We start from the raw sequence: 27,373 nt of genomic DNA, 5'->3' as shown, positions 1-27,373 counted from the left end.
AACATACCTCTTTGACCAAGCTTTTGGTCACTTGTGCTAACTTCAACTTATGCGCCTCAGTGTCAAAGTTTTTGTCTCATTGTGAAGCGCCTTGGGACATTTCACTACGTTAAAGGTGCGATATAAAATACAAGTTGTTGTTGTTGTTGTAATGTAGGTTGCTGAATATTTCTGTGATCTTCAATATCTTGCCGGTTGATGCTGTAAGTTTGCTGACCTGAATGACGAGACATATTTTTATATTACAAAAACTTTAAAATATTTAAATTAGATTAAGTAGTGACAAAATCAAAATGAATAACCTGTTTGAGTTACAATACCGGTAATAAATGTTACCAAATTGAAACAAATTTGAAAAGATTATATTGAAGGAAACCGAATTGCAAACAAATTAAAATGAAAACTGTCAGAAAATGTTAAACGTTTCGATGGCCCATATCTCAGTGACAGTTCTCATCTAAGTTGAGGCCAGAGGAGGGGTGAAGTTGACAAGACGAGAAAGAGTAAGAATCATGAGGAGGAGCCACATGCCAATAAAAAAAACCCACAGAAATGAAAGTTCCAGAAGGAGAGTTGGGAACTCATTGACGTGAGTGGATAAAGTGACCAAGTTGAATCCCTTACTGAGCACAGATTGTTGAGAGTCAGCAGGGTAATATTACAGGGCCTGGTAAAAATTTAATGAACAGGCATCCAGGCAGGAGTGAGGTTACAAGGGGAAATAGGATCAGCAGAACAGGAGATTAGCTTTGTTCTTGCTCTCTGGAAGGAAGAAGAGTTGTTAAAGAAATGGAATGAGACAATGGATTAAGTGAAACAGAGGACCAGGGCAGCTATGATGTAGAGTGAATTAATGTTGCTATAGAGAGACTTTGCAGGATGGATGGTAATAGTGGGAGTAGTGCTTGAAAGAACGTTAAGTATCGGAGCTATCATTTGTTTTTTATTCGTTCCTGGGATGTGGGCATCGCTGGCATGGCCAGCATTTATTGCTCATCCCTAATTGCCATTGCAAAGGTGGTGGTGAGCCACCTTCTTGAACCGCTGCAGTCCTTGTGATGAAGGTACTCTCACAGTGCTGTTAGGGAGGGAATTCCAGGATTTTGACCCAGTGATGATGAAGGAACCACAATATATTTCCAAATCAGGATGGTGTGTGACTTGGAGCGGAACTTCGAGGTGATGGTGTTCCCACATACCTGTGGTTCTTGTCCTATAGGTGGTAGATGTCGCATTTTGGGAGGTGCTATCAAAGAAGCCTTGATGAGTTGCTGCAATGCATATGGTAGATGGTACATGCTGCAGCCACGGTGTGCCGGTGGTGGAGGGAGTGAATGTTTAAGGTGGGAGATGGAATGCCAATCAAGTGGGCTGCTTTTTCCTGGACGGTGTTGAGCTTTTTCAGTGTTATTCAAGCTGAACTCATCTAGGCAAGTGGAAAGTATTCAGTCACATTCTTGTCTTATGCCTTGTAGATGGTGGAAAGGCTTCAGGGAGTCAGAAGGTGAGACACTTGCCACAGAATACCCAGCCTCTGACCTGCTTTTGCAGCCATAGTATTTATGTGGCTGGTCCAGTTAAGTTTCTGGTCAATGGTGACCTCCAGGATGTTGATGGTGGGAGATATGGCAATGGTAATGCCATTGAATATTATGGGGTGGTGGTTAGAGTCATTGCCTGGCACTTGTGTGGCGCGAATGTTACTTGCCACTTATCAGCCCAAGCCTGAATGTCATCCAGGTCTTGCTACATGCAGGCATGGACTGCTTCATTATCTGAGGTGTTGCAAAGGGAATTGAACACTGTGTAATCATCAGTGAATATCCCCACTTCTGACCTTATGACGGAGGGAAGGTCATTGATGAAGCAGCTGAAAATGGCTGAGCCTAGGACACGACTCTGAGGAACTCCTGCAGTGATATCCTGGGGCTGAGATGTTTGGTCTTCAACAACCATAGCCATTTTCCTTTGTGCCAGGTATGACTCCAGCCAGTGGAGAGCTTTTCCCTGATTCCCATTGACTTCAATTTTACTAGGACTCCTTGATGACACACTCAGTCAAATGCTGCCTTGATGTCAAGAGCAGTATCTCACTTCTGGAATTCAATTCTTTTGTTCATTTTGACCAAGGCTGTAATGAGATCTGGAGCCGAGTGGTCCTGGTGGAACCCAAACTGAGCATCAGTGAGCAGGTTATTGGTGAGTCATCATCATAGATGGTCCCTCGTATCGAGGGTGACTTGCTTCCACGCCAAAATGTGTTTCAATGAAGGTCCTAATATCCCAGGTCCTGAACTACATGTTGAAGGGTGGAAGATGCCTGTGCGTGGATTTTTTTTAACATGTGCTGGTCGTTGCACACCAGCCACCACATGGGCTTGACAGAGCTAGGTCTTGCTCCAGTGGCAAGGATTAACCAAGATGGCTGGAGACTGGCTCTGCTGCACAGACCTAATGTGCACACATATCGCAGTGTAGGCAGGCCCGTGCTGCCCCTGAGCCCTGGCCTCTCCTAGGCCCCGATCACGTCGCTCCACGATCTCTCCCCGCTCCTGCTGTACCTGCCCACGCTCCAATCACCGACCTGGGTTATGGTGGCGTCCAAACCAGTCACCCTCTTCACAGCTGTCGCCCTCCTGCACCAGCACGCGCTGCTCCCTGGAGTGGTATACCGCCATGCTGCTGTTTGTGGTCAGGAAATTACTGGACATTTTTCCACATTGACCATGAACTGTCAGAGAAAAGGCAGATACTGATTGGGTACATGATTGAAGATAATGCACTTAAGCATAGACTTGAAATTATCAAATACTTTAAAGGAGGTTCCTGTGCCACTAAGGTTAAGAGTTGTTGTCTATGGCTCTAGGCTTTGAAAGTAGTGGTGGAGATGGATGGACATTCTAGAGTGGACATTCTAGAGTCTTACTTGATTACTGTTGGGTATTATTTATGCATTAAAAGTTTGAAAAGAATTGTTACTAAAGACTTTTTTAAAAAATCACTTGTCACTAAATAGGCACTCACTTTCATCTGAACAAAGAAACAGTCCCTGCGAGTTTGCAGTTGTCTGAAGACGGGACTGTAATACACTTTGATGAGTTAGCTGTGGAAAATGAGAGCCTACTGACTGAGTGAGTAGATACGTTAAAACTGGTGGTTTGCTGAAGCCTTTATTGTATAATTATTATGCCTGAAAGTGGGCTGTGATGGGAAAATGCTTTAAAGCTCCAGCATGCTGTGTCAGGGCATGATGAGAGGCGGATTTATGGGCATAATTTTTGCATGCGTCAAGTTCCTACTTCAGCCAAGGAGAGACACAAGGATAACTTTAATTCTGGCCGGTTGTGTCTCCCCAATTTCCTTCGCCTTGCCTTGCCTTCAGCTGTCTAGGCAGCAAGCACTGGAATGCCTCCGTAAACGAGTTGTTACAATTTGGAATACACCACCTGAAAGTGTGGCGGAAGCAGATTCAATACTAAAAGGACTTGAATAAATACTTGTAGGGGAAAAATTTACCGGGCTGTGGGGGAGCGAGCAGGGCAGTGGGACTAATTGAGTAGTTCTTACAATGGGCCAAATGGCCTCCGTCTGTACTGTATGATTCTATAATAAAGCCAGTTTATTTCCTAAATGGAAAGAGGAAAATTCAGAGAGCATCCCGCCTCTCTGGCTGCTCTGTAGTACTTCCCAGGAGCTAATTTCAGCCTCTTTTCAGATAGATGTTCAGGAGCAGTCCATCCACCTGTCCTGTCAGCCATGCTGTTACATGGGGCATAGAGATGAATTAAAAAAATAAGGAGAAGATAAAAAGAGGCCAAATTTCCACGGAAGGTAACCCCAGTGTTTACACATGAATGCCCACAGTGCCCTCGAGCGTTGACCTCACTAGAGGTTGCTGGGTCACTTCAATAGCATGGGACAGATGGGCACAAGCACCACTTTGGACACATATCTGCCACCCACCTGCCGAAAGCAGATGGAAACGCTTGCTCCCAACTGCCCTTGGGGTTACCCAATCCCCTCTACATCCCTCTCTTCCTCACCAAACGCCCTGCAAAACCCTACCCAGACAAGGGGACTGATCTTCAATTTTTTTTTTTAAATCACTGTGTCATTGGGGATTCAGGCTGCTTCCACGGCCTGGGCCTCACCAGTGTACCTCACGTCTGGCCATGTTGAGGCCAGTTCCCGAACCTTGCCAGACGGACCATTGATATACTGGATCCTGACTGAGACAAAGGAGCAGGAACTTGCGCTGCAGCTGAGTCTCTGCTGGTTTAAGGCGGTTCCGCTGGTCTCCATTGTGAGAGACAGGCAGAACCACATACATTAAATAAGAAATCTGAGCTGAGAAATGAAGCCGAAAATGTTTTGTGCTGTGAGGGATTTTAAGTTGTGAAAGTTGTACATCCATAATCTGTGCAATTAGTTTAGAAAACATAAAATAAATAGAAATGTTTTATCATTCAGTATCCATTAGCATCCTATAACTGACATTGTAAACAATAAAAATACAACTACCCCTGCTTACACTCTCCTTAATGGTGAATAGGCACACAGCACAAAAGTGTACTTTATTTCTCCACTAAAGGAATGCGTAACAAAGAAGCTGTTTCTTGTCTTGGAGATATATTTCAGGAATGATCAATATCTCTCAGTGGATTTAAGATAATTCATTCAGACAACGAACATAATGTGCTTGAGCCAATCCATTACCTCATCTGACTCCTTCCACTGGATTAGTGACTGGTAATTCAATCAGAGCTATCCAGTGTCCACTAAGATCTGTTAACTAATCATATGACTTGTCCCCTGCATTGATATAAGCTGCAGTCAAAAAATATATTTTGCCTCGATTGACCACCCCATGCAGTGAAGCTGCATTCTGTTATCATTGAAAAATCTGCTAACTTGTTTTTAAAGAGATGGATTATTGTAAAAGCTGAAACATTGCCTGTGGATTCACTACATTTGGTATGACATTAGGGTGCCACAATTGGCTATCGCAGAAGTTCCGCCCCGGAAGCGAAATTGGGGTTATCTCCCCTCACAGGAAGTGGAGGTAACCCCTGGGGGGCGCTGTCCAGCCTCTCTCCACTGCACCAAAGTGGCTTTAATGTAAGAACAATAGAACATAAGAAATAGGAGCAGGAGTAGGGCATACAGCCCATCGAGTCTGCTCCACCATTCAATAAGATCATGGCTGATCTTCGACCTGAACTCTACTTTCCCACCCGATCCCCATGTACCTTGATTCTCCTAGAGTTCAAACATCTATCTCAGCCTTGAATGTATTCAACAATTCAGCAGCCACAGCCCTTTAGGGTAGAGAATTGCAAAGATTCACAATCCTTGAGTGAAGAAATTCCTCCTCATCTCAGTCTTAAATGGCCAACCCCTTATCTTGAGACTATGCCCCCTAGTTCTAGACACTCCAGCCAGGGAAAACAACCTCTCGGTATCTACCCTGTTAATCCCACTGAGAATCTTGTGGGCTGGATTTTAGGCTTTTCTGTTCTCGGAGCGATAAAGGAGGCAGAGCAGGGAAGTTACCAGCCAGGAATAGTTTGCGCTTTGGGAAGGAAGTTTCGGCATCTGGGCTCTGGGCCCTGCGCCAGGGGGCGCAGCGCTAAAGGAGGCATTGTACACTTTTTGTGGCGCAAGGATGGGAACCTTGTGAACTAGGCCGTGTGTGCTCTGAGAGAGGCCTGGGGGGGGGGGGGGGCAGAACCTAAAAAACCCACAAAAACATTCCCAAAATCTTGCCCACACCACCACAACACAAATTGCTAAAAAAAAAATGAAAGAACAAACACTGGCACTTACCTTGGGAGTACTTTACCTGCCTCTGCGCCGCTGGCTCTGCTGGACTGCACTGATTTCCCAGGTGGTCATTGTGGGCACGCTTCTGGGCGGACGGATCAGGGAACGGTCCAAACTACTGCCGGTGTCGCACAGTGTGCAGGGGCGTTGCACACACGACGCAACTCTTCCCGGCGGAGCTGCTGAACTCCGCTGCAAAACCGAACCGGAGGATCACAACGGGCGCAGGAGACCTGAACGCCGCCTTTCTCGTCGCTCCCGGAGCGCAAAGGACCAGAAAATCCAGCCCATTATATGTTTCAATGAAATAACCAAACTCATTAACTCAAAACTCGAGCAAAATATCTGAAATAAAAACAGAAAATGCTGGAGACACTCTGCATCTGTGGAGAGAGAAAGAGTTAACTTTACAGGTCGATTGTTGTGTAGGAGGCCTTCGTGGCCGATTCCGATGACAAATATGTCCCTTAGTGCTTCATTAAGGTGGTCGCCAAACTCACACGGTGCAGCTAGTCTTCTTAAGTGTGCAGCATACTTGGCAATTTCTTGGCCCTCAGGTCGCCGGTAAGTGTAGAACTGGTGCCTGGCTGTGAGGAAGCTTTCTTTTGGTTTTAGTTGTTCCTGTATGATTGTTACAAGTTCCTCGTAGCTCTTGGTGGTTGTCTTCTCCGGGGCTAGTAAGTCCATGATGAGACCATAGATGGTGGGCCCACAACTGCTAAGCAGGATGGCCCTGCGTTTGTTCGGTAGTGTAGCCGGTGTGTCCCCGTCCAGGTTGTTGGCTATAAAGAAGTGTTCCAATCTTTCCACAAAAGCGTCACAATCTTCCCCCTCTGTAAATTGCTGAAAGTTCTGAGGTTATACATGTTGAACGTGTAGTTCATGATCCCGTATTCCCGTCGCCAGTTGTAGTGTATGTAGGCACCTTTAGTATTGACTCCACGAGGCAGTGTATGGTACTTAAACTGTGCAGACCTGCAGCCCTTTATTAGCAGCTCCTGAGTGACGACAACAAGCTGTGTGTTCCTTTTTATACTGGGTTACCTGCCGTGTGCAGGCAACTCTTGGGTCTCCAGCAACAGCACCCTCTAGTGTACGGGTAAGGTGTGTACAGTACAAGGGTACATTCAATGTTTCATGCAGTGTTACAGACATCACACAGTGAACAGGCATGCCTACACAACAATACTCCCCCCTGAGCATTTTTCATATCCTAGTTGTCATGACCAGGGGAGGTGATCAGTGGTGGGCTATTGTAGGTTGTGGTGAAGGTTGTGTGGTTGCCAGGTGTGATCCCTGTGCTTGAGGCTGGCCTCGTACATTTCCCCTCCCTCACACACAAACCAAGTGGGTGTCACTGTTGTGGGATCCCTCGGGGAGGCAGCCACGGCAGCAGTGGGTGGTGTGTATACACTGTGATATGGGTAGCTGTGGGGTGATGGGCAGGGCCACAAGACTGGGTGGGCTCCTTGTCCACCAATGGGGATGAGGGTCAGGTCTCCCAGGGCGGTGTGTTAAACAAACTCCCCCTGTGGATTGTAGCCGACGACGGTCCCACGCTGCTGGGCAGGAATTGGATGAACCGGGTCCACATCAGGCGAAATGGTGCTGTGGAAGAAAAGAGCACCACAAAATGGCTGCAGCACCACAAGCAGCAGACCCACGCATGTGGAAGAAAGAAGCACCACAGCCTGCCTGCAACAAGACCCCAAAATGGCTGCAGCACCACAAGCATGTGGAAGAAAAGAGCACCACAAAATGGCTGCAGCACCATAAGCAGCAGACCTGCGTTTAAAATGACCTTCTCCATGCCACGAGTCAACATGGAGGAGCATCATATGACATTGAGCGGCCAATCAGATTTGAAGGCTCCCTTAAAGGAGACCGGTAACCAAAAAAATTTAAAGGGGAAGTTCCAACTATTTGAGTACACGGACTTTAAAGCTAAAGATGCAATTAAAGGGTGCAAGTATGAAAATGTATGCAATGTAACCATGAATTGTGATGCTGGTTTAACTAATGTGACTAATGAGATGAATGCAAGTGTCAGTAAGGTTAAGAACAAGTTCATTATGCTTAACAATAATGATAGAGATTGTGAAATGCCGAATGTAACCATGTCTGTTGAAACCAGGACACCCAAAAGTGATGCAAGTGCTAGAATGTATAATGCAGGCTCGACCATGTGTGATCAGAGCCAAGTTGTCATGTATACCGGTAGGACACTGCCAAAGGACATTGGGTCCTACAGGGACCATGCTGATGGCGATGGAATCTCCCTGTGGGAGACCCCCAGGTCCAGCAGGCTACCTGACCATGTAGCCTGGACCTTTGGAATGAATGTGATGCCTCTTGCAGGAACACACACAGGCAGTGGGAGCACACCCACGACAGGGACAGTGGTCAATGGGCAGCCTAGCCACCACCAATGGCAACCTGCACTAGACGAGCCCTACAGCCCCTGGCCACCAGGGCCAACACCCTCCAGCTTCCCTGGCAAACCCTGGGATGACCTGACCCTCATCCCCATTGGTGTTCAAGGAGCCCACCCAGTCTTGTGGCCCTACCCACCACCCCACAACTATCCACATCACAGTGTATACACCCCACCCACTGCTACCGTGGCTACCTCCCCGAGGGATCCCACAACAGTGACACTCACTTGGTTTGTGTGTGAGGGAGGGGAAACGTACGAGGCCAAAGGGAGGGTGGTACTGGTTTGCCACATGCTCCTTCCGCTGCCCACGCCCGTTTTCTGCATGCTCTCCGTGACGAGACTCGAGATGCTCATTGCCCTCCCGGATGCACTTCCTCCACTTAGGGTGGTCTATGGCCAGGGACTCCCAGGTGTCAGTGGGAATGTTGCATTTTATCAAGGAGGCTTTGAGGGTGTCCTTGAAACGTTTCCCCTGCCCACCTGGGGCTTGCTTGCCGTGTAGGAGCTCCGAGTAGAGTGCCTGCTTTGGGAGTCTTGTGTCAGGCATGCTAACAATGTGGCCTGCCCAATGGAGCTGGTCGAGTGTGGTCAGTGCTTCGATGCTGGGAATGTTGGCCTAATCGAGGACGCAAACGTTGGTGTGTCTATCCACTCAAGGGATTTGCAGAATCACGATCAATGGCACGAGCCACACACTCTGGAACGCCACTGCCGTTGCTGGAGGCCACCAGCCTCTGTGAGTGGGCAATGATGGCCTTGCTGGAGTCCTGAGTTGCACCGACAATGCATGATGCTGCCTCTGCAACAGTCGCAGAAAGCTTGTTGATGCTCTCTGGGATCTGACCCAATGCAGCCATGAGCTCACGGTGCATGTCTCTGTTTTCCCTGGACATTTCCTCCAAGTAAAGTTCCATGTCTGCCTGTTGTTGAGCAGACCGACTTTGTCGACTCACCCTCCAGAGAGCTGGTCTCCAAGATGCCCTGCTCACTGCGCGTTGCTGTAGGCGACCGGGGCCAGGAGCCTCCAACAACTCAAAGTCAGGGAAGTTGGCCTCGTCCCCAGATGTGCTTAGTTGCGACGGGCCAACTGGTGGGCTCTGTGGCTCAGGCATTGCAGTCTCGTCGCACACCTCATCATCTCCACCATGGCCAGATGTTGATGGCTCCCTGGACACCTGCCGCGATTGTGGCTGTTCTTCTGCAAACAGAAAACAATAGACATGTGGTTAGCAGCAGGGGAGGGGGCAGGGTGATAGGAGGAAGCTGGCATTGCACATCTACATGTGAAGGCCCCGGCACTTCATAATACATCTCAATGAAGTCACATCAGTCGTGCAATCCATTGACATACCCTCATTACCCAAAGTGGGCTCAGCATCGCCCACGGCAACTGTCCGAGCCGGCACTCCAATGAGGGCAGACACCCCTTCCTCGACATCTGTCAAGTCCAGGATCTGAACGGGCCCCTGCCTGTGCGGCATTGCTCACACCTGTTGTGTGAGATCTTCGCCTGCAATGAGAAAAATATAAAGGGTTCAGAAAGGGTCACCCTCCTGTTGTGCCACGTATGCCCACCATAGTTCAATAGCTGATACTGTGTGGATGTGCAAATGTCTTCACTTCAATCTGTGTGGATGTTGCATGAGCTTTGTGAGCGATTGGTAGGAGATGACAAGGAGGTAGCATAGGAGCTGCAGGTGATCTTTAGAAAACCCATATCAGTAGCGGGAGTGTATTGCGAGGAAGGTTCTCAATGATTAGGGAACAAGAGAGTATGTGCATCCTTAATTAAGAGGCAATGGCTGGAGAAATCAGCTTTTAGCTTTCTGATGCATTGTGAAACCCACACCACAAGCTGCAAGACTTTGAGAATGGGTAAATATATGAAAGACTTCACATAATGTCTAACATTCATGTTGGAAGGATAGCAGGCACACATAAATGTGAAGGGTACTCACCCTGACGAGCCTGGTAAGGTCATTGAACTATTTGTGGCATTGGGTGCCAGTTCTGGCAACGGTGTCTGTCGCAGACACCTCCTGGGCAATTTCACATCTTATTTGTTTGAAAATAGTTGGGAGTGGTCTCCCACCTCCAACCAGATGGATTGATGTCCACCTCCTCTCCACTGCGTGGACTAAGGCCTCAGCAACCTCCGGGGAGAAATGCCTGGCACGCTCCCTGGCCTCATGCTGCTCCATCACTGCAGAAGTGCCAGAGGTTCGGCGGGTCATCTGCACATGTGCGGAGGAAGTCGCCGTGCCCTGAAATATGTCTGCGCCCGGGAAAACAAAAACACGACTGCGCATGGCCGCCTTTTTTAACGCTGCGATTTTCAGCTTGGGTGCACAATGTCCGTTGTGTAATGCCTGATTTAACGACCCCAATCATGGATGCTCATTTTATGGCGAATTTTCCGGTTGAAGGCACAAACATTTTTCAGGTGGTATCGGGACCACCCCGCTGTGATTTGCCCCCCGAAATCGGGAAAGCCGAAAATCCAGTCCTTGGTGTCTTGTACAGCACTAAGCTGAGTTTCCAACTCTATATTCCCTTCATCACAAAGACTGCTTGCATCCACCACTGTAACATCACCCATCATTATTACCTCAGCCTATTGTCTGCTGAAACCCTCCAAAAAGCCTTTATCATATCCAGACTCGATGGGGGTGAAATTGGGTGAAATTTAAATTGGCCGTCATGTAAAACGAGCTACCAATTCACAATTAGCCCATTTCACGTTACTGGCGTAGACCAGTTCACCCCTGATTATTCTCAGCGCTCCTTACTGGCCTTGACAATGGTCCATTGTCCATAAACTCCAGGCTTTCCAAAACTCTGCTGTTTGTATCCTATCCCACACGAAGTCCTGTTCAGCCTTTACCTCTCTCCTTGCTAATCTCCATTGACTGTCATCACATCCTTCCTCTCTTCACCTTACCTTTGACCACCATGCTTTCAACTGCCAAGATCCCCGTCTGAAATTCCTTCCCTAAACCCCTCTCCCACCTCCATCTCTTTTAATAACCTTCTTAAAACTCAACTCTTCGACCAGGTTTTTAGTCACCCCTCCTAATCTCTACTTCTTTTGCATGGTATTGATTGTCCTCCTGTGTCTGTGATTACATTAAAAGTGCCTTCAATTGCAAGTTATTGTTGAATGTGCAGATTTTCTCATGCTTGCCTTCCAGCTCAAGTTGCAGTAATGACATCTGCTATCAAGTTAGTGTGAAGACAGTGTAGACAGTTGTCAGGGGCTCCGGCATTTAGAAGAGCAGGAAGTATTGTTCACACAGTAAAACCAGCAGGCTTTACGTTGATGGACATCTTGGAGGAGGAGGAGGACACATAGAAACATAGAAACATAGAAAATAGGTGCAGGAGTAGGCCATTTGGCCCTTCTAGCCTGCACCACCATTCAATAAGATCATGGCTAATCAGTCACCTCAGTACCCCTTTCTCGCTTTCTCTATTTACCCCTTGATCCCTTTAGCCGTAAGGGCCATATCTAACTCCCTCTTGAATATATCCAATGAACTGACATCAACAACTCTCTGCGGTAGGGAATTCCACAGGTTAACAACTCTGAGTGAAGAAGTTTCTCCTCATCTCAGTCCTAAATGGCTTACCCCTTATCCTTAGACTGTGTCCCCTGGTTCTGGACTTCCCCAACATCGGGAACATTCTTCCTGCATCTAACCTGTCCAGTACCGTCAGAATTTTATATGTTTTTATGAGATCCCCTCTCATCCTTCTAAACTCCAGTCAATAAAGGCCCAGTTGATCGAGTCTCTCCTCATATGTCAGTCCAGCCATCCAGGGAATCAGTCTGGTGAACCTTCGCTGCATTCCCTCAATAGCAAGAACGCCCTTCCTCAGATTAGGAGAATAAAACTGAACACAATATTCCAGGTGAGGCCTCACCAAGACCCTGTACAACTGCAGTAAGACCTCCCTGCTCTTATACTCAAAACCCCAAGCTATGAAGGCCAACATACCATTTGCCTTCTTCACCACCTGTTGTACCTGCATGCCAACTTTCAATGACTGATGAACCATGACACCCAGGTCTCGTTGCACCTCCCCTTTTCCTAATCTGCCGCCATTCAGATAATATTCTGCCTTTGTGTTTTTGCCCCCAAAGTGGATAACCTCTCATTTATCCACATTATACTGCATCTGCCATGCATTTGCCCACTCACCTAATCTGTCCAATTCACCCTGCAGCCTCTTAGCATCCTCCTCACAGCTCACACCACCACCCAGTTTAGTGTCATATGCAAACTTGGCGATATTACACTCAATTTCTTCATCCAAATCATTAATGTATATTATAAATAGCTGGGGTCCCAGCATTGAGCCCTGCGGCACCCCACTAGTCACTGCCTGCCATTCTGAAAAGGACCCGTTTACCCCGACTCTCTGCTTCCTGTCTGCCAATCAGTTCTCCAGCCACGTCAGTACATTACCCCCAATACCATGTGCTTTAATTTTGCACACCAATCTCTTGTGTGAGACCTGGTCAAAAGCCTTTTGAAAGTCCAAATACACCACATCCACTGGTTCTCCCTTGTCCACTCGACTAGTTACATCCTCAAAAAATTCCAGAAGATTTGTCAAGCATGATTTCCCTTTCATAAATCCATTTTGACTTGGATCGATCCTGTCACTATTTTCCAAATGCGCTGTTATTTCATCTTTAATAATTGATTCCAACATTTTCCCCACTACTGATGTCAGGCTAACCGGTCTATAATTACCCGTTTTCTCTCTCCCTCCTTTTTTAAAAAGTGGTGTTACATTAGCTACCCTCCAGTCCATAGGAACGGATCCAGAGTCGATAGACTGTTGGAAAATGATCACAATTGCATCCACTATTTCTAGGGCCACTTTTTTAAGTACTTTGGGATGCAGACTATCAGGCCTTGGGGATTTATCTGCCTTCAATCCCATCAATTTCCCTAACACAATTTCCCGCCTAATAACGATATCCTTCAGTTCCTCCTTCTCACTAGACCCTCGCACTTCTCGTACTTCCGGAAGGTTATTTGTGGTCTTCCTTAGTGAAGACAGAACCAAAGTATTTGTTCAACTGGTCTGCCATTTATTTGTTCCCCATTATAAATTCACCTAACTCTGACTGCAAGGGACCTACGTTTGTCTTCACTAATCTTTTTCTCTTCACATATCTATAGAAGCTTTTGCAGTCCGTTTTTATGTTCCCGGCAAGCTTTTTCTCGTACTCTATTTTCCCCCTCCTAATTAAACCCTTTGTCCTCCTCTGCTGAATTCTAAATTTCTCCCAGTCCTCAGGTTTGTTGCTTTTTCTGGCCAATTTATATGCCTCTTCCTTGGATTTAACACTATCCTTAATTTCTCTTGCTAGCCACAGTTGAGCCACCTTCCCCGTTTTATTTTTACTCCAGACAAGGATGTACAATTGTTGAAGTTCATCCATGTGATCTTTAACTATTTGCCATTGCCTATCCACCATCAACCCTTTACGTCTCATTTGCCAGTCTATTCTAGCCAATTCACATCTCATACCATCGAAGTTATCTTTCCTTAAGTTCAGGATTCTAGTCTCTGAATTAACTGTGTCACTCTCCATCTTAATAAAAAATTCTACCATATTATGGTTACTCTTCCCCAAGGGGCCTCACACAACAAGATTGCTAATTAGTCCTTTCTCATTACACATCACCCAGTCTAGGATGGCCAGCCCTCTAGTTTGTTTCTTAACATATTGGTCCAGAAAACCATCCCTAATACACTCCAGGAAATCCTCCTCCAACGTATTGCTACCAGTTTGGTTAGCCTAATCTATATGTAGATTAAAGTTGCCCATGACAATTGCTGTACCTTTATTGCACGCATCCGTAATTTCTTGTTTGATGCTGTCCCCAACGTGACTACTACTGTTTGGTGGTCTGCACACAACTCCCACTAGCGTTTTCTGCCCTTTGGTATTCCACAGCTCCACCCATACAGATTCCACATCATCCAAGCTAATGTCCTTACTTACTATTGCGTTAATTTCCTCTTTAACCAGCAATGCTATCCCACCTCCTTTTCCTTTCTGTCTACCCTTCCTGAATGTTGAATACTCCTGGATGTTGAGTTCCCAGTCTTGGTCACCCTGGAGTCATGTCTCCGTAATCCCAATTATATCATATTCATTAATTGCTGCCTGTGCAGTTAATTTGTCCACCTTATTACGAATACTCCTCGCATTGAGGCACAGAGCCTTCAGGCTTGTCTTTTTAACACACTTTGCCCTTTTAGAATTTTGCTACAATGTGGCCCTTTTTGATTTTTGCCTTGGGTTTCTCTGCCCTCCACTTTTACTTTTGTTCTTTCTATCTTTTGCTTCTGCCCCTATTTTACTTATTCTGTCTCCCTGCATAGGTTCCCATCCCCCTGCCATATTAGTTTAACCCCTCCCCAACAGCACTAGCAAACACTCCCCCTAGGACATTGGTTCCGGTCCTGCCCAGGTGCACACCGTCCGGTTTGTACTGGTCCCACCTCCCCTAGAACCGGTTCCAATGTCCCAGGAATTTAAATCCCTCCCTTCTGCACCACTCCTCAAGCCATGTATACATCTGAGCTCTCCTGCGATTCCTACTCTGACTAGCACGTGGCACTGGTAGCAATACTGAGATTACTACCTTTGAGGCCCTACTTTTTAATTTAATTCCTAGCTCCATAAATTCAGCTTGTAGGACCTCATCCCATTTTTTACCTATATCATTGATACCTATATTCACCAAGACAACTGGCTGTTCACCCTCCCCCTTCAAAATGTCCTGTAACTGCTCCGAGATATCCTTGACCCTTGCACCAGGGAGGCAACATACCATCCTGGAGTCTCAATTGCGGCCGCAGAAATGTCTATCTATTCTCCTTACAATAGAATCCACTACCACTATAGCTCTCCCACTCTTTTTCCTGCCCTCCTGTGCAGCAGAGCCACCCACGGTGCCATGGACTTGGCTGCTGCTGCCCTGCCCTGATGAGTCATCCCCCCAACAGTACCCAAAGCGGTGTATCTGTTTTGGAGGGGAATGACCGTAGAGGGCCTCTGCACTACCTTCCTTCCACTGCTCTTCCTGTTGGTCATCCATTCCCTACCTGTCTGTGTAACCTTTACCTGTGGTAAGACCAACTCACTAAACGTGCTATTCACGGCATCCTCAGCATCGTGCTGTGGAGGATATTCAGCAGAGGAGGCCTAGGGACTTGAGCTGGAAGGCAAGCATGAGAAAATCTGTACATTCAACAATAACTTTCACTTAAAAGGCACTTTTAATGTAGAAAACCATCCCATAGGAATAGGACTACCAGAATCCGCTACCCAGTGCTGTGTGTCTATTCCTGGCTGCAGAGCTCACCGAGGAGCAATGTGTGACGAGGCTCTGCCAAAGAGGCCACAGCTGAATTGTGTTGCCCATGGAACCGAACTTGCAACCAATGGTGCAACAGCAGCAATGTGCTGCCAGGAGTAAAAATGACAGCAATATTCAACCTGTTTGCCATAGAATCCTTCCAAGTAATGGTAGAAAGCAAAGATCAACCAATTTGCAGTCTGCCTTACCCAGATTACACTTGCCCTTTTAAAAAATATATTGGTGAAAACATTAAAATCAGTACAGGCATTGTTTTTATAAGTATAAAGTTTCTTCTAGGGCGGTCTTACTGCAGTTGTGCCCACACCTTGAATATTGTGTACAGTTTTGGTCTCCTAATCTGAGGAAGGACATTCTTGCTATTGAGGGAGTGCAGCGAAGGTTCACCAGACTGATTCCCGGGATGGAAGGACTGACATATGAAGAAAGACTGGATCGACTAGGCTTATATTCACTGGAATTTAGAAGAATGAGAGGGGATCTCATAGAAACATATAAAATTCTGACGGGATTGGACAGGTTAGATGCAGGAAGAATGTTCTCGATGTTGGGGAAGTCCAGAACCAGTCTAAGGATAAGTGGTAAGCCATTTAGGACCGAGATGAGGAGAAACTTCTTCACTCAGAGAATTGTGAACCTGTGGAATTCTCTACCACAGAAAGTTGTTGAGGCCGGTTCGTTAGATATATTCAAAAGGGAGTTAGATATGGCCCTTACGGCTAAAGGGATCAAAGGGTATGGAGAGAAAACAGGGATGGGGTACTGAAGTTGCATGATCAGCCATGAATATATTGAATGGTCATGCAGGCTCGAAGGGCCGAATGGCCTACTCCTGCACCTATTTTCTATGTTTCTATGTCAACATCATGAATTATCCAAGACTATTGTCCTGTTACAATGTGTGACAGAGATCTTTCAGGTACTTTGTGTGGATTGTATTTCTGTGTTGTAAATTATTTTCCTCAACGTATCTACATTCCTTCCACAGCTGCCCTGCTGTTCTTGGAGAATCTTTGCCTGCTCGTGGTCGACATTATTGGGAAGCAACAGTAGACCGATGTGAGGCCTACAGGATTGGAGTAGCATATCCCACCACTACAAGAAGTAGCTCACTGGGGAAAAACAGCAAATCATGGTGCATGCGATATTATGCAACACCAGCAGGGTATGGTTTGTCCTATATTTACTAAATAATAGTGGGATGGGGACGCCCCATTGCTATAGTCCTTGACAGTGTGCTTCCAAATGGAGGAATTGAGCTCAGTCCTAACGTGCATAAGCTTCTAGTAAAGGAGGTGGTTTTCACTAGTCTCGCCTAAGCCTTTCTGAGCAATGGCTGGGAGAGGTCATGGGGAGATATGGAGAGCCAGACAGAGCTCTTGCTCCACAGCTTAAGTGTGGGAGAAACATTGGCAATAGCGAAATGCTATTCATAGGCTGGAGCAGCTAACTAACCTGAAAGGAGAAACAAGGTTACAAAAAATATATCTGCTTCATTTCAGAAGCCCTCTTAGGCAGAAGGCTTTAAACACTATGGGATGAAAAATGCCTATTTGCCCTCCCATGCCCATTCCTTTCACAGGTCATGTACAACCTGTTCTATAATGAATATAACCCCACTTATCTAATCTTCTCCGTATTTAACATTACAGGCAACCATAATAATTCTTGACCAGTTGGCATGACGTTTCCATGGTCTCAGTAGCTCAGGAACCGCATTAGAGTATTCAATCATTTATGGTATTGTTCATTTAAACATCCAACTGAAGATTATAAGGGGAAAATAGATAAAGCTACAAGTTACTGTTGGCATTATTAGTGGATGGATGCCTATTATTCACTCACTAATAACACCAGTAATAACTTCTAGCTTTATCAGTTTTATCCTTATAATCTTCAGTTCTGTTCCTATCCAAATATTTATCCATCCATTATTTCCCCTACTTCCCCCTATTTTCCTGCTCTGTTCTTATGAGGTCAGTAACTTATGCTGGAATATGGTTCCCACGTGCTGCCAACTCTTTGGTGCCCAACTGTGTTTGGGAGGGAGGAATCACAGCCAAGTTTCTTCTACTATCCCAAATGTACACACACACAATTTCTAGCAGAATCATTAAATCACAGTGAGGAGCAGGAACCCTGAATGATCAAATCTGAGACTCTCCTGGTCTGTATGGCTCAGTACCATTCATGTGGTGTATTCACTCATTGAGCCACTAGGACAATTTATCAAGCTATTTTGTAAAGGTAGTAGTTAATGTTGGGCACCTGTTCCAGACTGGCATTATTATAGATCTGACAGTTCATAGCCACAGTGCCTACAGCCTCAAACAGCATACCCCAATACACAGTCCAGTACAATATAATTGTATAAATAGGTGAGATTGCTAGAAAACCTTTTTCTTTTCAGTTTTATGTTTTAACGTGCGGGTTTTTTTGATGCGGAGAAGTGAGGATACAGTAATTTGATTAATCTGAAGATATCTGGCAAAATGGGTTTGCTTGTCCCTTAACTCAAACATGTTGTCAGTTATCATCCTGTGGATGAATTTTTGTTGGTATGGTTGATGATATGGTAATAATTCATGCATCCCACGGATTGTTGTTTAATTTCATTCTGCTTCTTACATGACCAATGTGTTATCTTGCTGACATTCCTGCTCTTTCTAATAGGCATAGGTACGAATTTCTTCATAACAGTGCATCACATGATGTCCTTATCACAGATTTCCCAGGAAGGCTTGGTGTTTTTCTGGACTGTGACAGTGGTCAACTGTCATTCTTCAATGCCCAAAATGGACAGTTACTTCATACCTTCCAGCACCAATTCATTGACTTCATCTGCCCAGCATTTGTAGTTGAGAAGCCTGGATTTCTGACTGTGTGCACAGGAGCTGAATTGCCTGAGTTTGCTAAACACAGCTAATGCTAACCATTTTTCATGCTATCAAAGTCTTTAATTGTCCAAATTTTTGAACAGTTGCCAGTAACCATTGCAGTGTTTTTTTTTCATGAGGGCATTCTAAACTTAACCTGGTACTTAAATTGAAGGTATGCCTGTCCCATCAAAAATGAATTATTATTAACTCTATATGAATGATTATTGATAGTTAAACTTGGCCTCCCTAGTTCAATTAAAGACGATCCATTTTGCAGCTCCCAATTGTACAGAATCCTCGATTCAACCAACAAAGGGCACTGCCACTTGGGAACTTGTAGTTATTGATTTTATCTCCATCCTTTGAACTGGAGTCTGAACTGAGCCAATCTCGGGCTTTTCATATTATCACCTAATTTTGATTTTTTTTTTGCAATTTAAATATTATGATCATAACCTTTTCACTGTTTCAGTGGAATCTTTTTGCAGAACTTGTTGGAAGAAAAGCCCATTTTAATTCAGTACAGACATTCTCTCAGTTGGCAAAAGTTTATGCTCAGGAGCTGAGTAACTTTAGTGATTTAAAATGTGCATTTTATTAGATGATGTGTTTATATCCTACCTATCGCATTTACTGAGATAAGAAATATGTGGAAAATGGGTATCTTCAGGTGTTGCTTTACATCTAGCAGTAGTTTGTCTATGGTACTGCATATTTGCTAAAGTAACATTGCTGTCTGGATTGTTTAAGGTATTCCAAATTATTTATCATAGATGGACTTACTTGAAAAGATTTTCTTCTCATACTGCAGCGATATTTGTTGTAGAGCTGCACTGATGAAGGAATGTGTCATGATGTACAAGCATTGGATATCAATCTGTAAACAACCCTAAGCACTAGCTGTTGAACAGTATTACTGCACTGTTCACCTTCTCTGTACATTTGGAAAGTGTATTGGAAATATTGTCAGTGAAAATCAAAACTAGGAAAATAGACTTTGAAAGTAAGTTAAAGGTGCCTTTAAGAGGTCCCTGGTGATCTAGTGGTTAGGACATGCCAGTGAGGATCATTTATTGTAATTTTATGTACATTATATTGCCAGTGCCAAGTTGACACGAGTGGGTTATCCTATCAATGGAGTTTTATCATCTTCTCTAGGTTCTCTTGCCTTTAAGAGGTTCCTGATGATTTAATGTTTAGGATTCTGCACTTTCACTGGGTGGCCTCAGTTCGGTTCCAGTCAGAGACTTAATTTTTATTCCTATGTTAAGTAAGGGTATCGGGAGATATGAAACCAAGCCAGGTAAATGGAGGTGCAGATCAACCATGATCTAAGTAAATGGTGGAACAGGCTCATAGAACTGAATGTCCTACTCCTGTTTCTATACATGTGAAGTAATTAGCATACCCTAATACCTATGTTTCTTCATGAGTCTAAACATTTATGAGTAATTTATCTCTGGCCATTACTGTCCAGGAATGGTTCTACCCTCCTCAGTTGGACTCAGGAAGATGAAAAATTTCCATTGATAGAATAACCCGTTCATGCTGACTTGTCACTGGTGATATATTGTGCACAAAAATACAATTACTGATCATCACTGGTGTGTATATCGTTGTTGATGAATACTATTTTTATTTTTAATTGGTTGTTTTAATATATGGGTGAAGTTGTAGTCAGCAAGAAGTGCAGTTTGTGAATCTGTCTGAGTTTAGAAGTGGAGAATATAATAATTGGAGATGAGGTTGTGATTGTCAGTCAGATATGGGTCATTTTAAATTACTGTGCCATCTTTACAATGCTTTTACTGACAATGCAGAATATGCCCCATGATCAAATATCACAAACTGTACATATTAATGGTTCTGAACAATTGTATGCTTGGTGCTGTGAACTTTTGGTGAATGGCATTTTGCATTCACACTGACGTTTTTGCAAAAATTACCCACACATAACATGTCACCCTTGGTGCACTAGAGAATATTTTGCTCATAACCCTTAACTACTATCAATTCAGGCCATCATCTCCTTGTGTTGAATCTGAACTTGAGCCTCCAGAAATGAAAGAGTAAACTTTTGAAGAGTGCTAAACCCTCACTCTGTACACCGTGCCGTGTCCTATAACTTTTAAATATATGGCATGCCATTTCCAAAGGTAGAATCTCATTTGAGCGGTGAAAGCAGATTCAATAGGGAATTGGATAAATACTTGAAGGGGAGAAAATTGCAAGGCTATGGGGAAAGAGCAGGAGAGTGGGGGGACAAATTGGATAGCTCCATCAAGTAGCTGGCACAGGCATGAATGGGCCGAATGGCCACCTTCTGTGCTGTAACATTCTATCATTTATCTCAAATCTTTATGAACTCAGGTCTTTTGGATATGTGAACATTTTAAATATGTGTTCATTGTTTTAATACTATGAGCTAAAAGTATTTAAAAAAAATAGACAATAGAAGTCTATAAGTAAATAGGATGAATTTGGAATAAAGAGATTCTTCAAAATATTTCAACAATTGAGATTTAAATTAAAGAAGTGCAACGTTATCAATTTCACTCCTCAGTCTTAGTTCCCTCAGTTGAATGAGAATAGCTCAGGGAGCGAAATTGCCCTGCACCCCGCTTGGGCACACAATTTGAATTAATAGAAATATTTAGCACATGATGAGATGGGCTGCTAAATGTCGCTGGATCAGGGTCTTTGTCTGAACAAAATGTGCAGGGCGGTATCGCGACGTGAATCGTCTCCGCGGGGCAATAGGGCGGCGTTAGTGGGGTGCCACGCTGACACATCACAGCGTCCCTGCCCTTTCCTGCTGGGCCACCAGGGAGGGTTTGCCGGGTACCGGGCCGCATGTTGACAGCCTGGCTGAACCAATGGCTGCTATTGTCGGGCTGACTGCAAAGTCGTCCGACAAAAAAAAGATGCCGGGCGTGGCGTAAGGCCTTCCCCTTTAAGGGTGGCCGCTTTGTGACCCACGAAGCTGTCGTTGGCATCGCCCCATACCAATCTCGCATCCCGCAGGGCAATTTCCCCTGTGGGGTGCAAAGGGGTTGGGGTGAGGCGATAAGGGGTTGGCATGCACGGCGATGACATCATTGCCGTGTGTGCCCCCACCTGGGATGAAAAGTAAGGGGCGCAGCACAAACCCATTTTCGTCCTTGGCATCCTGGGGGTAATTCCGGATGGGTCACTTCCGCCGCCCGCCTCCGGGCAATAAATCATTAGTGCAGGACTACAAAAAGGGGCAATTTTGACTCCTCTATTTCTTTTTTTATGATAACCGGTAGAATTATTTATTGGTCTGCTTCTGAACAAACAATTTTGGTTGGAACAAACTTTAATAAAGTTTGGAATTCAGCTTCCATCATTCTCTAGAAAAGTCACTGAAGAATCTTTCCAGAGAATCTGTGCAATTCAGCTTATTATCTAGAACATTATGCGTAGCTTTTGCTTTAAAATAAACTTTAAAGTATTAGTCTTATTTAATAAGCGTTGGGCCCTTTGCACAGGCAAGTATGGGGCCTAACGGCTGTTTGAGGTCCTCACTGCAAGATTGATCTGCCTGGAGGGAAACCAGGCATTGGGACTGCCAGTTACCAACAAGGAGTGCTTTTGGCATATACTTACCTGAATATGAAGCCAAGAGGAACAGGCGTGTTCCTCCCGGCCCCACCATAAAAGAATGTGGGCTTCTGATCCAACACTGCTCCCTCCCCCACACCACCCACTGCTAGGATTTGCTTGGAATTTCAGCCTCAACTTTTGTAAGCTCATGCCTCAGGTACTAACTTATTGCGCTGTTAGCTTAATGTAATATATTCTCCCACAAAATTATCTTAAAATAGTATTCTTACGTTGACATATTTTTCTAATGCCAGTTCACAGTAGCTTGCCTGTTCTTTATATAATACTGTTGTGATGTACATAAGAATGTTTTTACTTGCAGAAACCATTGTTATTTTGTAGTTTATTTATATGGTTGAAAACTGAATTTAACAAATTAAGATTTATAAGCATGCCATTCTAATATATTACATATTCCAGTACTGGAAATAAAAAAATAGTAAGTGGTATGTTATACAGGGCTGTTTGACTTGTGTGGTTTCTCAGTCAGTGAACGAGCCATGAACATGTGAACTATATCGGAGTTTGTGCCATAATAGAGTGTTATAATGAAGGAATATTGTATTTTATGTTAACTCCTGACTGACGGATGAATGCAACTCATACCTACTTTTTTTTTGCATTGGAATGAATTCCTAGTACAAAGCCAAATGCAGGTCGAGTCTGTGAATGGCCAACTATAGTTTGTAGAAGGGTGAAGACGGTTTTATTTAGTGTAATATGGAAAATTTATTTTTGACATATCTGTATTTTATAACTGTTTTAACTTTCTGCCCTCTCTGGTATTTGAACTGGATTTCTTAGATTTAATTTGTGTGGAGTAGGATGAGCAACCTAGAAGTGAGGTAATGTGCAGTAACAACAAAAATGTTGACGTGTTTAATCGCAACCCCCGTGAACTGTTCTATTTCAGTTTGATGCTAAAGCAGGTCATGAGCTGATTCTGAATTTTAAAGTAATGAATATGGAGTAATCACAATGTGCCATGCCTAGATGTTTTAAAATGGCTGTCATTTTACTTCTGAGTTGTTGTTACAACTCTTAATCACGTAAGAAATAAAAAATTTTAGTAGAAAATAGCCATTTGATCCAACAAATCCATTTATCATAAATGAGCCTCACCAACCTCTCACCTCACTAAATCCCTCAAGCCTTTGTATGTCCTGAAATGTATCTAATTGTCTCATGAACCCATTTATACTGGCGACGTTCCCAGGAAACTTACTCCACAATTTAATTTTCCTCCAGTGAAAACATTTTGCCTGATTTCCCTTCTTCCTCTTAACTTGTGTCCTTTGGTATGTGAATCCTTCACTAGAGTAAACAATTTGACTGGGTTAATTTTGCTAGTGCCCTTGATCATTTTGAAAACTTCAGTTAGGTTACCAGATTCCGCTTTTCCATAAAAACAATGACAACTTCCTTAACCTTTCTTCATAACTTCAGCTCTTGATTCTTGGAATCATTTCCTAGCTTGCCTTTTACCTCTCCAGAGTAATAATAATGCCCGTGAGAGATATATTCGATTGTGTTTGTATAGGATTCTCCATATGGAATTGGGTGTACCTTTTTAAAGAGGCACCATGCTCACTGTGGAGGAATGATACCAGGCACATGTAACACAATGGCCCATTTTGATACAAATGATGTCACCATGCAACAGTCTTCAATAAACAAAGAAAAAAATTGGTCAGTTTTTGTGAATGAAGTACCTGTTTAGAGATCCATAATAGCCACACACAAATGAAAGTGTAGCACCTCCTATTGGAGTTCTTCAATCCTTTTTCTTTCAATATTTGTCTCATTGACCCTTTTAATGCAAAATAAATCAATAGCTAAGGATGAAGTTGAAATAGGATTAGGGGGATGTAAGTAGACATCAGCAAGGCAAATACAATAGTGAATTTTTAAGCCATTTAGGTACAAGTCAAATGATATCATACTAAAACTCTACAGTGTTCAGGTCAGATCACACATTGTGTACTGTACCCGTTAAGGTCAACAATATACAAAACAGATAGTGGACCCTTGAGGGAGAGTTATAAGGCTAATCCCTAATATCAGAGAATTGTCTTAGGAAGAAAGTAGTAAATGGCAAATTTAAGCCTGATGTCAGGAAGTTCTCCAAGAATGATCAACATGTGGCATGGACTTCTGGATAAGGTAATAAACCCTGTACTCACTTAAATGTTGTGATGAGGAACTGTAGGCTTTTCTGAATGCATGAACTAGAATGGGCCAAATGGCCTTACCCATCTATATTTAGTTTGTGAAAAAATGCTCATACAATTCTTATCTAGACCTACCTATGAGCTGTGCTGAAGATAATTATGGCAAGGTGAGTATTATAGAGCAAGTGTTTATAGTTAATTAAAGGGGGCAGTGTTGGCTTGTTAGAGGGTGTTATGACATGTTAGGTGGTGCCATCATGTTATTTCATTACCAATTGTGTTTACTGCTATTAATTTATTTATTTTGTAATATTTTATTTCACAAAAATGAAGCTAAACATAACTTGTCACATGTCAATGCCATACATTGCAGCTATTTTGGAAAACTCCCCACTGAGTTGGAAATACTCCTTGTTAGCGCGAATGAAATCCTGGAAGAATCACTCATCACTTGGGTCGGTTCCAAACGTCAAAACGCCAAATTTACACCGGCGGGGAGAAAGCCTCTAGTTACCTCCAGGCACTCCTCTCCGCCGAACAAAGAAATTCATCGATGTATATGTTTTACAACAGTTTGCTACAGCTACTCAGCCCATTTCGGCTGGACACAATCCAATCATAATAAGTATAGATTACATATTGGTTTCTTTGGGCCAATGGAATTGGCCCCCAGGCACCAGGGGACATCGTGATCCCCTCATGCTTAGGTAGGGGCTTACTCATGGCCTCGTGATGTTTTCCAGACCCCCTTATCTCTACTGCCCTTGGGTTTTGTTTGCGCCTAACCTCCTTATCTTAACACAGTTACAGGAATCCCTTTGTCCAGTATTCTACCAGGACATCTTGCCTGGGAGTTGCTGATTAGAGACATTCTGCTGAGCTCTCCCTTTCCAGTGTTCCTGTGTAAGGAAATGCAATTACATCAGTTAACTAGGAATATAGTCAAGTTGGCTAGCGAAGTTCCCCTAATGCTTTGCGGCATCTCTGGCAGCCATTTTATATATATATATACAGACATATATCCTGCAGGTGCCTTTGCCTATGAAAGCACCCTACAACACTCCTTAATGTGGGAGTTATAAACACTCTATTACATCAGAAGCCAAGATGTATCTGAGAATATTATAATTATGGGTGCTGGATAATTTAGTGAATCCTAATAAAGATTCTTAAAAGTAGAAAGGTTTAAAATGCTCTTGTTTCTAACATAAGTATCTAGAGATAGCTATGAAGTTTGGTTTTAGTCTATATGAAATTGACCAAGAGGTCAATGGAAAAATATATAGCAACATCTATACTGACAATTTTAAAAATGTATTTCTGACATTGTAAACAGCAGTGTGGCTGGTACAAAAACAAAGAAAAGATAATTGTACAGTGTGCACTGTAAACACTTTATACTGATAGTACAAAAGCTGCAATTTATACTATCAACACTCCATGTTCTAGGTTCTAAGATTTCAACATAAATTGAACCTTTGAAAGAAAAAAAATTTTTGTGAATTATTTCACCATAAAGAAAAACAAAGCCAAGCGAAATACAAGTCAGCCTGCTCTTGCTCCTTAGTGGAAAGAAACCTTCTTGATGGTCTATGATCAATACACACACAGCATTAAATGACTGAATCTGCTTATTTTGTTTATGGAGATCATTTGTTTGAATTTCTACTTATCCCACAATATATGATCTCTTTTGGCTCCTGGCGTAAACTGCACGCAGACTGTTGAGGATTTGGACAATGATCTCTATGCTGACTGTTAACCATACATATGCAAATAACTTGACATTCTTTACTTTTGCCTTTCTAGAAAGAGATGTAAACTGTTCTTTTGGAATACTGTAAATGATGTTGTTGACATATGTATACAGCAAAATAAAGAATGGTTTGAAATTTCAAAAATGCGGTGTTACGTTTTATTTGTAATTATTAATTGAAACAAAACTACCCAATTCAGTTATACCCAGATTGTTTCTATTATACATCTGCAGACATAGAACGCATCTTGTTTTAAGCAGGTGTTTTAGGAAGGGTGCTTTAAGGGATTCCCTATTAATGTGGAAACTGTTATAATAAGTGATGATTAAAACACAACATAGTTATCAGCAGCGCTTCTGGAAAGAAGTGAAATTTTAACATGACAGATGGCTTAGCCTTGTTCCACACCATCAGTACATACAAATGATTTGTACTAAAACTAAGATTCCAATGTTTCAGTGTTCTTCCCCTCTCCAATGCCATCTATTATAGCCTTCCCCAAGTCCCCAAGTGTACTAGTGCTTGCTCATCGCATTCTTTTTTCAGCTATCAGGGACTATAAAATAAAATTGGCACTCAAAATAAAGGGAAATGCAAAGTGCATCATCATCATAGGCAGTCCCTTGGAATCGAGGAAGACTTGCTTCCACTCTTAGCATGAGTTCTTATGTGCGTTAAACAAGTGCATATGAAGTAAAAGGATAGCCACAGAAGGGGTGGGACAACTTGATGATGAAAAGAACCGTTAAGCTGCTAAAGACCTGGACAACTGGTGGTGCATGCATGATGCAAGCTTCGCCCATTGCTAAAACTAGTGTTAGGACCCTGATTTGCATGTTTAAGGCACCCAATGCCTGTTTCAACTGGGCGCCCGGCACGCTTCAAAGACGTGGCTTTCAATTTGGTAGTTGCCGCACTTCTGGGGAGATTGGGCATGAGAGATCTCAAACCAAAATTCATCCCACCAACCTCCATTTTTCACCAAAAAAAACAGGCACAACAAGGTTGAATTGCTCCCCCAGTGGAGTATATTGAATAAGGAAATATAGCGGATGTTGTTTGTATATAAATTTTAAAAAGGCATTTGACAAGGTGCAACATAGAAGATTTGTTGATGATGTTAAGGCACATAGTATTAAAGGGAATATGGCAACATGAATAGGAAGTAGGTTAAAGGACAGAAAACAGAGAGTAGTGGTTACTTCCCTACTCTACATTATTTGACCGACATCTGATTTCAGCTTCTCTGCAGTTCAAACTATGCATTTAA

The 27,373-nt window shown here is 43.6% G+C and overlaps 1 protein-coding gene across 1 annotated transcript in view; it reads left to right on the top strand.

The window, feature by feature from the left end:
- Positions 1 to 26,247, top strand: part of LOC139263520 (cardiomyopathy-associated protein 5-like) — a 120,181-nt gene extending 93,934 nt beyond the window's left edge. The window contains exons 11-13 of the mRNA XM_070879734.1: positions 3,017 to 3,131; positions 16,658 to 16,834; positions 18,343 to 26,247. Coding sequence (XP_070735835.1) covers positions 3,017 to 3,131; positions 16,658 to 16,834; positions 18,343 to 18,595 — 545 coding nt within the window. The 3' untranslated portion in view covers positions 18,596 to 26,247. The remainder of the gene's footprint in view (positions 1 to 3,016; positions 3,132 to 16,657; positions 16,835 to 18,342) is intronic.
- Positions 26,248 to 27,373: the final 1,126 nt, after the last annotated feature.

Source organism: Pristiophorus japonicus, chromosome 1 (assembly GCF_044704955.1).
Source record: "Pristiophorus japonicus isolate sPriJap1 chromosome 1, sPriJap1.hap1, whole genome shotgun sequence".
Lineage (NCBI taxonomy): Eukaryota > Metazoa > Chordata > Chondrichthyes > Pristiophoridae > Pristiophorus > Pristiophorus japonicus.
This window is presented reverse-complemented; position numbering and strand designations above follow the sequence as displayed.